A 10,599-nucleotide genomic window follows, 5' to 3' on the forward strand; every position below is an offset into this window, starting at 1 on the left:
ATCCATATTATCATATGACCCCCTTCTGACAAACGTGCAAATCACAAAAACAAGATACAGTGTATTGAGGGAATATCTTGATGCCTATGACTAATTTAAAAATCTCCTCTCACATTGAAGAATACCTTCTTTTGTAAGAGCTCCCCTAATATAAGATGGTCACATGGTACCCCAATGATGGGACCCTGAGGGACACTAATATGCCACGAATGCTTTGTTTCCCTGCCGCACCACAACAGGGGAAATTACGCATTACATGGTGTCTATTAAAATCAAAGTGCAGTCCGTGTAATGCACAGATATACTGGGTCCTCCAGAGGAAAAAGCGCACTTTGTAGCAACTCTCCATTCCATCTAATTGTAGGAGGTTACCTACATTAAAGAGGCTCTGTCACCAGATTATAAGTGCTCTATCTCCTACATAATCTGATCGGCGCTGTAATGTAGATAACAGCAGTGGTTTTTATTTTGAAAAACAATCATTTTTGAGCAAGTTATGAGCAATTTTAGATTTATGCTAATTACTTTCTTAATAGACAACTGGGCGTGTTTTTACTTTTTAGCAACTGGGCGTTGTGAAGGAGTGTATGACGCTAACCAATCAGTGTCATTCACTTCTCATTGTTCCAGCCCAGCTTCTTTCACTGCACATTCACACTAACAATGGGCTGTAACAATGACAAGTGTGTGACATTGATTGGTCAGCGTCATACACTCCTCTGTACAACGCCCAGTTGTCTATTAACCCCTTAACGCACCATGACGTAACTGTACGTCAAGGTGAGCAGTAAGTTCGCGCACCTTGGCGTGCAGCTACGTCTGTGCTTTGACCGTTAACCGCCAAGCGGCGCTACACTGCAGCGGCGGTTAACTGTGCAGGGTGTCTGCCCTGCATTCCCCGTTGCCGATCAGCGGCCCATCGCCGCTGATATCGGCAGTTAACCCCTTAATTGCGGCGCTCGATTTTGAACGCCACAATTAAGGTGTTTAGCGCCGATCGGCAGCCCCTATGTGAAATCACGGGGGCTGGCGATCGTACCCATGGCAACCGGACGCCAGACAACGGAGGGTGGTCGTCGTAGGCTTCCTGTCAGTGTGACTGTTACGTCACAATGACAGTTGGAATGCATTACACAACGTGTGTAGTGTAATGTATTCCAGCAGCGATCAGAGCTGCAAGTCTAAGTGTCCCCTAGTGGGACAAGTGAAAAAAGTAAAAAAAAAAAAAAAAAAAAAAAAAAAGAAGAAAAATGTTTTTAAAAAAAGTGTAAAAATACAAGTTATAAAGGGATATAAACAAGAACTGCTTTTTTCCTATTATAAAAGTCTTTTATTATAGGAAAAAAAATGAATACGTAAAAAAAAAAAATTGCACATATTTGGTATCACCGCGTTCGTAACGACTCCAACTATAAAAATATAATATTTTTCCCGCACGGTGAAAAATTTCCCCTCCCAAAATATGTAATAAAAAGTGATCAAAAAGTCGCATGTACGCCAAAGTAGTACCGATACAAACTACAAACCGTCACGCAAAAATCAAGCCCTTACACAGCTTTTTTGACTGAAAAATAAAAGTTATGGCTCTCAGAATATGGTAACACAGAAAATAATTTATTTTCTAAATAAGTTATTTTATTGCGCAATCGCTGCAAAACATTAAAAAACTATATACATATGGTATCGCTGTAATCGTGCAGAATAAAGTATAATAGTCATTTATAGCCCAGGGTAAACGCCGTCAAAAATAAATAAAAATCATTGTCAGAATTGATGGTTTTTGGTCACCTGGCTTGCCGAAAAATTGAATAAAAAGTGATCAACAAAATCACATGTACCCCAAAATGGTACCAATGAAAATTACAGATTGTCCCGCAACAAATAAGCCCTCACACAGCTCTGGTGGTGAAAAAATAAAAAAAAAAAGTTCCAGGTCCCAGATTATGGCGATGCAAAATGTACAAAAGCGGATAGGATCGGGTGCCATTTATATGTGCGACACTGGCCACATATCTGTGGATTATTATTTATTTACCCCATTATTATACCCTCTTATTATGCCCCTGATGTACTCTGCCCAGCTTACATGTGCCCCCACATTATAAACTGAAATACCAGCAAAACGCCAGAGCTACTACCAAGCAAAATATGCGCTCCAAAAGCCAAATGGCGTCCCTCCCTTCTGAGCCCTACAGCGTGCCAAAACAGCCGTTTACGTCCACCGATATGGCATCGCCATACCCGGGAGAACCCTGTTAATATTTTATGTGGTATTTGTGGAACAAACTGGGCACAACATAGTGCACTAAAATGACACATCAGTGGAAAATTTTAATTTTCACTCTGCACCACCCTTCGCGCACCATGACTTAATAGCATGCCGTGGTGTGGGGGGTGATATATGGAGCATCTCACGCGCTGAGCCCGCGCCATACGCTGCGGGTGTCAGCTGTGTATTACAGCTGATACCCGGGACTAACGGACAGAAACAGCGATCACGCTGTTACAGGAGCCTGTAAAAATCACAATATACTGCAATACATTAGTATTGCAGTGTATTCTACCAGTGATCTAACGATCGCTGGTTCAAGTCTCCCAGGGGGACTAATAAAATATGTAAAAACAAAAAGTAAATAGTTATCATCAGTGGAAAAAATTTAATAAATATTTAAAGTCCAAAAATAAAGCCTTTTCAAATTTTTTCTCTAAAGTAAACTTTAAAAAAAAAATACAAAAAAAAAAAAAAAAAATACACAAAATTGGTATCGCTGCGTCCGTAAAAGTCCAAGCTATTAGAATATACCATTATTTAACTCACACGGCGAACGTCGTGAAAAAGAAAGAATTTTAAACTGCAAAATCGCAGTTTTTTGGTCACCCTGGCTCTAACAAAAAATGTAATAAAAAGTGCTCAAAAAGTCTTATGTACCAAAAAATGGTACCAATAAAAAAAAAAAAAAAAGACAGCTCGTCCCGCAAATAATATGCCCTCACACCACTCTATTGACGGAAAAATTAAAAAGTTGTGGCTCTCGGAAAGCGGGGAGGAAAAACGAAAAAGCAAAACATGAATCAGTTCGTAAAGGGTTAATTACTTTCTAATGAAAAAGCATTTATGACCACATGTGGGGTATAGCCGTGCTCGGGAGAAATTGCTTTACAAATGTTGGGGTGCATTTTCTCCTTTATCCTTTGTGAAATTGAAAAAATGCAACATTTTAGTGGAAATAATGTTGATATTCATTTTCACGCCCTAATTCTAATAAATTCTGCAAAAGACGTGTGGGGCCTAAATGCTCACTATACCCCTAGATAGATTCCTTAAGTGGTGTAGTTTCCCAAATGGGGTTACTTTTGAGGGGCTTCCACTCTTTCGGTCTCTCGGGGGCTTTGCAAATTCGACATGACACCCAAAAACGATTGCAGCTAAATTGGAGCTCCAAAAGCCAAATAGCGCTCCTTCCCGTCTAAGCCCCGGTGTGGGTCCAAACAGCAGTTTATTACCACATATGGGGTATTTACGTAATCAGGAGAAATTGTTTTACAAATGTTGGGGTGCTTTTTCTCCTTTATTCCTTGTAAAAATTAAAAATGGCTACCTTTTTTCAGAAAAAAAAGTAGATTTTTACCTTTACAGACTAATTCCAATGAATTCAGCAAAACAATTGTGGGGTCAAAATGCTAACTTTACCCCTAGAAAAATTCCTTGAGGGGTGTAGCTTCCAAAATGGGGCCACTATTGGGGGGATTCCACGGTTTTCATCCCTCCAGTGCATTGCAAACGCGACATGGCACTGAAAACTATTCCAGCAAAATCAGAAATCCAAATGGTGCTCCTTCTCTTCTGAGGCCTGCTGTGGGTCCAAACAGCAGTTTATTACCACATATGGGGTATTGCTATAATCGGAAGAAATTGCTTTACATATGTTGGGGTGTTTTTTCTACTTTATTCCTTGTAAAAATGTAACATTTCTAAGTTTTTTCACAAAAAAAAAAAGTAGATTTTCATCTTCACATACTAATTCAAATAAATTTAGCAAAAAAACTGTGGGTTCAAAATGCTAACTATACCCATAGATAAATTCCTTGAGGTGTATAGTTTCCAAAATTGGGTCACTTTTTGGGGGTCTTTACTGTTTTGGTACCACAAGACCTATTCAAACCGGACATGGTGCCTAAAATATATTCTTAAAAAAAAAAAAAAAAAAAAGAAGGAGGCCCCAAAATCCACTAGGTGCTCCTTTGCTTCTGAGGCCTGTGTTTCAGTCCATTATCACACTAGGGCCACATGTGGGATATTTCTAAAAACTGCAGAATCTGGGCAATAAATATTGAGTTGCATTTCTTGGGTAAAACCTTCTGTGGTACAGAAAAAATGTATTACAAATGAATTTTCGAAGAAAAAAAAAATGAAATTTGTACATTTCACCTCTACTTTGCTTTAATTCCTGTGAAACGCCTAAAGGGTTAAAACACTTTCTGAATGCTGTTTTGAATACTTTGATGGGTGCAGTTTTCAAAATGGGGTGACTTCCGGGGACTTTCTAATATATAAGGCCCTCAAAGCCACTTCAGAACTGAACTGGTCCCTGAAAAAATAGCCTTTTGAAATTTTCTTGAAAATATGAGAAATTGCTGCTAAATTTCTAAGCCTTGTAACGTCCTAGAAAAATAAAAGAATGTTCAAAAAACGACGCAAACATAAAGTAGACATATGGGAAATATAAACTAGTAAGTAATTTGTGTGGTATTACTATCTGTTTTACAAGTAAATACATTTAAATTGAGAAAAATGCACATTTTTGCTAATTTTCTCTAAATCTTGGCTTTTTAAAAAAATAAATATTGAATTTAACGACTACATTTTTTAAGTATCATAAAGTACAATATGTCACGAGAAAACAATCTCAGAATCGCTTGGATAGGCAAAAGCATTCTGGAGTTATTACCACATAAAGGGACGTCAGATTTGCAAAAATGGGGCTGGTCCTGAAGGCCAAAACAGGCTTAGACACTAAGGGGTTAAGAAACGAATTAGCATAAATCTAAAATTGCTCAAAAATTATAATTTTTCAAAAAAAAACCCACCCAAAAAAAAAACCACTGTTACCTACATTACAGCACCGATCAGATTATGTAGGAGATAGGGCACTAATAATCTGGTGACAGAGCCTCTTTTAGGCATAGGTTCCTGAGAACAGAGAAATACAACCATTATCTTAAAGAACAGTAGACAAAACAAAAAAGCATTACCGCTACTAATGATAAAACCGGGGAAAATCTATATCCTGGGTCATATTTCATAGGTTAGCTCCTTCAAAGACAAGGTGAGGAAAAATGTTATTCTAAACAATCAGAAAAGAAATGAGATGGGGACAAAAAGTGACCCCTGCAAATACAATGCTTCTCCATCAGGTCTAAAGAAGAATGGCCTATGAGAGGCCATCAGTTCTTTACCATTTCTCTTTATGTTTTGGCTATGGCGCATCTAGCATAAACATATGGAATGAGAGATGATTCACCATCAGAATAAACTGTAGAGTGGGAAGATAATACACTGCAAATAATAAGCCAGGCACTAGAAATGAACAGAGGCAGGCCCAAAAATGAGAAGACTGGCAGCCAGTGGCACCTACTGAAGGGCGGCAAAAGAAATGATTGAGGAATACACAGCGTTCACGGTCATGGGGGGGTGGAGGCTAGCGAGCATCAACACACGAGATTCACTGAGACAGCTCCGGGTGGTAGTAAGAGACTAGAGGACCCAAGCAGACTAGTAGAAGCAATCTTGAGAATTAAAGAAACAGAGGGCAGGCGCTTCTAGAAAACAAAGAATCGAAAACATGTAAATTAGAAGGGTCAAAGACTATAAGAAGACAAAAAGGACACAGAGAATAACTAATGATATTAGAAAAGGATTATCATATTGGGTCTAAAAAATGGTCAGTATATAACAAGGGCAGCTGCAAGCCAACCGCAAACAGAAAGCTCCAGTAAGAGGTTAATGAACTACTGACAAAGACCAGATAAAAAATATGACATGCTGAGCAACCATCTAACTCCTAGAATGGTTTACTCCCAGCTTTATTTGTGAATCATGCAGAACCCCTTATCTAACTATAAAGTAGATAAACAGTAGCCACCGACAATATCATTATCGATAAGAGCCTCTTTAATTACGGCAATACATGGCAGCAACTAAACCCTATAAAAGGTTCATGTGACTAGAATCCTGCAATCGCAGCACTCAACCATTGCCCTACCAAATAGCGGCATAGGTCGTGTTCAGCCATTGTCCTGCCACAGCTGCACTCAGCCCTCGTCTTATTGGAGACCGGTGTGGTAGCATTCAGTCCTGATCCTACCAGAGAGCAGCGCTCCACCGCTCCTTCTAGGTGGCTGCTCGGAAGCCTGACCACATTTCCTGCCAGAGAACAGATGACAGCACTCAATCCCTCATTTTCCAGAGAACTACACAGCAGCTCTTTACCCTTTTCAGGGGGCTACAGGGCAAATCGTATTCTTTTTCTTCCTTTGGGAAGCTGCATGGAAGCCCCAACCCATTTTATGGAGCTTTAAGTCAGTCAATTTTTTATTTTTTTTTTGGAAACCCTTTAACCATTTGCTTTAGGGAGTTGTAAAGCAGACATTAACCCATTTTCTGCAAGGCAGCGGTAAGGAAACCCTACATGGCTACCCTACCAAAGTAAAGCAAAGCAGCAGGGTTAACCCTTTCCTGCTATGCAGCCATAAAGCAGCTATTAAACCCATCTATTCCATGGAGTCGCATGGGAGCCCTTGACCCCTGCTAGGGAGCTGTAAAGCAGCCATGAACCCATTTTCTTAAAGATGGAAGATACAGTCCTTAACCCTTCCATTCTAAGAAACTAAAACAGCCATTAACCCATTTAACTCCTACCATACCAAAGTAATGCAAAGCAGACCATAATCCTTTTAGTTCCAGGGAGCTTCAAGTAAATCCTTAACCCTTACTCTACCAGAGCAGCCAAGCACGACAATGAGACTGTGAGGGAGCCCTAAAACAAGTCCATCATTTTAGGGATTCCTGAAAGCTTACCCCTTGGCGCTTCATCCTCGCTGCTTTCCTCCTCGGAATTGCTTCCCAAGCCGTCCGATTTGGCTTTGTTACGAGAGATGATTACCGTGGAGCCTGGAGACTTCTCCATCACGGAGGGCATTGCAGGATCCTTTAACCCTTCAATCGTTGACAGGATGCTGGATCACCATAAACAGCCAAAAAACACACAAAAAATAAATTACAGTGAACCAAAGTATAGATTATGTTACTTCAGATTAAAATATATAATCCATGGATTAGAAAGAGTGAGCGTGGCACAAATGGCTGCAGATTATTTTATTGGATTAGACAATAACAGGAATAAGGTAAAGTAAGGGTTTTGATGATCAGGAATGGGACATGAATTATCACAGAAAAACACATTTGCAAACAAAGTTTTTCTTTAAGTTAAAAAACAAAATCAGCAGAAATCATTTTATCACCAATATAACACATTCCTAATCCAAACTGAAGAAAGATCAGCGCATTAAATGATGAAAAAAAAGAGAGCAAGTGGCATTGTTTTAGGTGAGGAATAAAGGGATGTGGGAGTTGCAGGAGTACAAGGTTTTTGTAGGTTATTCTAATATTATTATCTATACCTGGAGCTCTGCCTTTGTGCAGCACAGAGAAAAGTTTGCAGAGGCAATGTATTCCCTTGGAAGGAAGCACAGGACATGGACTGGACGTGAGAAGACAGAAAGTACCAGAGAAAGGGAAGTCCAGCGGTTCCCAGAGCCGTTCAGTCACAATAAGATTCAGCCACACACAAGCAGCCTGCTCACGAATCAAGATCCGGTCCAGCCATCTCACTCCCGCGGAGGCACCAATCCGCCGCTTAGACTGCTCTGTTTCTCGCCATGTGAGTGCACAGCTGCCGGCATCACCCAATGTGACCTCCCCTCCTCTAACCCTTTCCTAACCCTCCCAGCTCGCAAGTACCCTCTCCCCTCCACCACCATGTCGCCCCTCCCCCTCTGCTACTCAGCGCATTTCCTTCAATTACTTACCGCTCCTAAGCTCCTTTTCTACTTACCGTCCCTTATCCCTATTTTTCAGTGCCACCAAAAGAAAAATGTATCACCACAAGCCCCTCCTGATGCCAGTCAGCCTAACTTCCTTCCATTATGTGTGCCATTCTGTACGATCTTGGGACAATGCCAGAGCTGTCCATTTACACAAAGATATTTTTCTTGGTCGGGGGTATTTTTTTACAGGGAATTTATTTTTCCCCTTGTAGCAAAATAAAACCTTCCAATTACCTGTAAATTAGCTGCTTAACCATTGACCAGTAACACATAGCGTTTCTTGGTGATTTTCAGCTGAATGGTGGAGAAGCTCCCTATGCCTCTTTAAGACTGCAGATCCCTACAGTAATCGGTTATTGCCAGGCTCATTTTGCCTGCAGAGCCACTGCAGAGAAAGGAAAACATTACATAGCGCCCATTGAAATCATTGGCCATCTCTTATTTTCTATGGATACTGACAATCTAAGTGCAGTTTTTGGCTCCTTCTTCCATCTGCTGGGATCCATTCCTGTATGTGGGAAAAAGAATACGGACATGCACATTTCTGTTCCAATTAATAACCATTATATAATGTGTGCCCCGTGCATCCTTCCTGTATCCTAACCAGTTGTGTCCATATCATGAATTTTCTGTCCACACATCCCTTACAAAGTATCACTGTGACTGGCCTCTCATTTCTTTTATTTTCCCTCCTGAGCTCCTTTATTTATTGACCCAGCATTCATTTCCAAACTTTAAATTAAACTATTCTGAAGCCTGAAGGACTATTTTATCATTCTAGTTGGTAGCGTTAACCCTTAGGGGTAACAGTGGTTCCTGCTCCGCTGCTGGCCAGACATCAGTTAAATTAACTCATTCACTGATCTGTTCAGGTAATGAATACAAGTTATGTAATTCCCAGAAGAGGTAAACATATCATTTTACAGAAATGATATCAGTGCCTTTGCTTATGGAGGTTTAGGTTGTGTAAGGCTCGACTTTAGCAGACAGTAAGGCGTACAGAGCTCCTGGGAATTAATATAGTGTCTGCAGCACCGCATGCAAAATGTGCATGGATCACAGAGGGGAGATGTGCTGCACACAAAGGGAGTGTCTTGCACACTTCAAAATCTGTGGAGGTGTCAGATTGCATATAGAGGAAGTCGACACTGCTTTAGGGAGGGGGGAAAGGACCCTTTTTGGAGTATTGTCGCACACTATATACACATATATGTGACATCGGAAAATACAGAAAGCTTGGTATTGAGTTAAAGGCAGAATGATGGTCAAGATGATGGAATATATATATATATAGCAAAAGAAACTTTGCAGCACTCCAAGTTGAAAAAAATGGTGGTTTATTCAATCCAAATACAGCAGCAACGTTTCAATCCTACAATAGGAGGAGCTTCGCGTCGCTGTCAAAAGACGGCGCATAAATAGACGCCCGCGCCAAAGCAGTGTCATGTCACTTCTTCAGATGTAATTGGAGCCGTTTTCCATGGACTCCATGGAAAACCAGCTCCAGTTACGTCCGTAATAGACGCGGCGTTCAAGCGCCTGCACATGCCGTTACGGCTGAAATGACGGGGCTGTTTTCTCCTGAAAACAGCCCCGTAATTTCAGCCGTTCCGGACGCTGCCGTGTGAACATACCCTTAGACTGGCATAATACGTAATGTGACTGGTGTTTTTTTGAGCCCTTTATGACGGACGCAACATACCCATGGATAATCAGAACCGTAGTTAGAGCACCATATAAGCCACGGGAAGTCTGGGTGTTGCGTCCATAATACGGGCGCAAAAAAGGACCCATAATACACCCGTTTGGAAGTGTCCTACGGCTGGTTTTACGTACAGTAATTTTTTGCTATAATTTAATGAGGTAATTAGATAATTGCAATGTTTAAATGGGCAAATGATCTCATCCATCAGATCCAATCACTATCAAACTTATATAAATGTTTCCGATACAATTACCATCGTTGCTATGATGATGAGTATGAACGGATATAGAAACATTAAACCCTATTGTGGGCAATAGCAGGGATTTAGTTTTGCCACAATGGAAGCAGCAGAAATATTCCTGTGTCTAAGGCCTCATTTACACGAGCGTGTGCGTTTTGCGCGCGCAAAAAAACGCTGCGTTTTGCGTGCGCAAAAGGCAATTGACAGCTCCGTGTGTCATCCGTGTATGATGCGCGGCTGCGTGATTTTCGCGCAGCCGCCATCAGAGATGAGGCTAGTCAACGCCCGTCACTGTCCAAGGTGCTGAAAGAGCTAACTGATCGGCAGTAACTCTTTCAGCGCCCTCGACAGTGAATGCCGATCACAATATACACCAACCTGTGAATAAAAAAAGACTTTCAAACTTACCATGAACTGCCTGCTTCCTCCAGTCCGGTCTCCCGGCCGTTGCCTTGGTGACGCGTCCCTCTCTTGTCATCCGGCCCCACCTCCCAGGATGACGCGTCAGGCCATGAGACCGCTGCAGCCTGTGATTGGCTGTAGCCTG

At 41.1% G+C, this 10,599-nt stretch overlaps 1 protein-coding gene across 3 annotated transcripts in view; it reads right to left on the reverse strand.

The window, feature by feature from the left end:
- Positions 1 to 8,554, reverse strand: part of RCOR2 (REST corepressor 2) — a 51,100-nt gene extending 42,546 nt beyond the window's left edge. The window contains exons 1-2 of one of the 3 annotated variants that reach the window (XM_075837227.1): positions 8,341 to 8,554; positions 7,079 to 7,236 (exon numbers count right to left, since the gene is read on the reverse strand). In XM_075837227.1, the coding sequence (XP_075693342.1) occupies positions 7,079 to 7,236; positions 8,341 to 8,378 (196 nt within the window). In that variant the 5' untranslated portion in view covers positions 8,379 to 8,554. Of the gene's footprint in view, positions 1 to 6,263; positions 6,384 to 7,078; positions 7,237 to 7,680; positions 7,958 to 8,340 lie in introns of those variants that run through there. The other 2 variants (XM_075837226.1, XM_075837228.1) reach the window with 2 other exon arrangements.
- Positions 8,555 to 10,599: the final 2,045 nt, after the last annotated feature.

The sequence above is a fragment of the Rhinoderma darwinii genome, chromosome 9 (genome assembly GCF_050947455.1).
Source record: "Rhinoderma darwinii isolate aRhiDar2 chromosome 9, aRhiDar2.hap1, whole genome shotgun sequence".
In the NCBI taxonomy this organism is placed as follows: domain Eukaryota; kingdom Metazoa; phylum Chordata; class Amphibia; order Anura; family Rhinodermatidae; genus Rhinoderma; species Rhinoderma darwinii.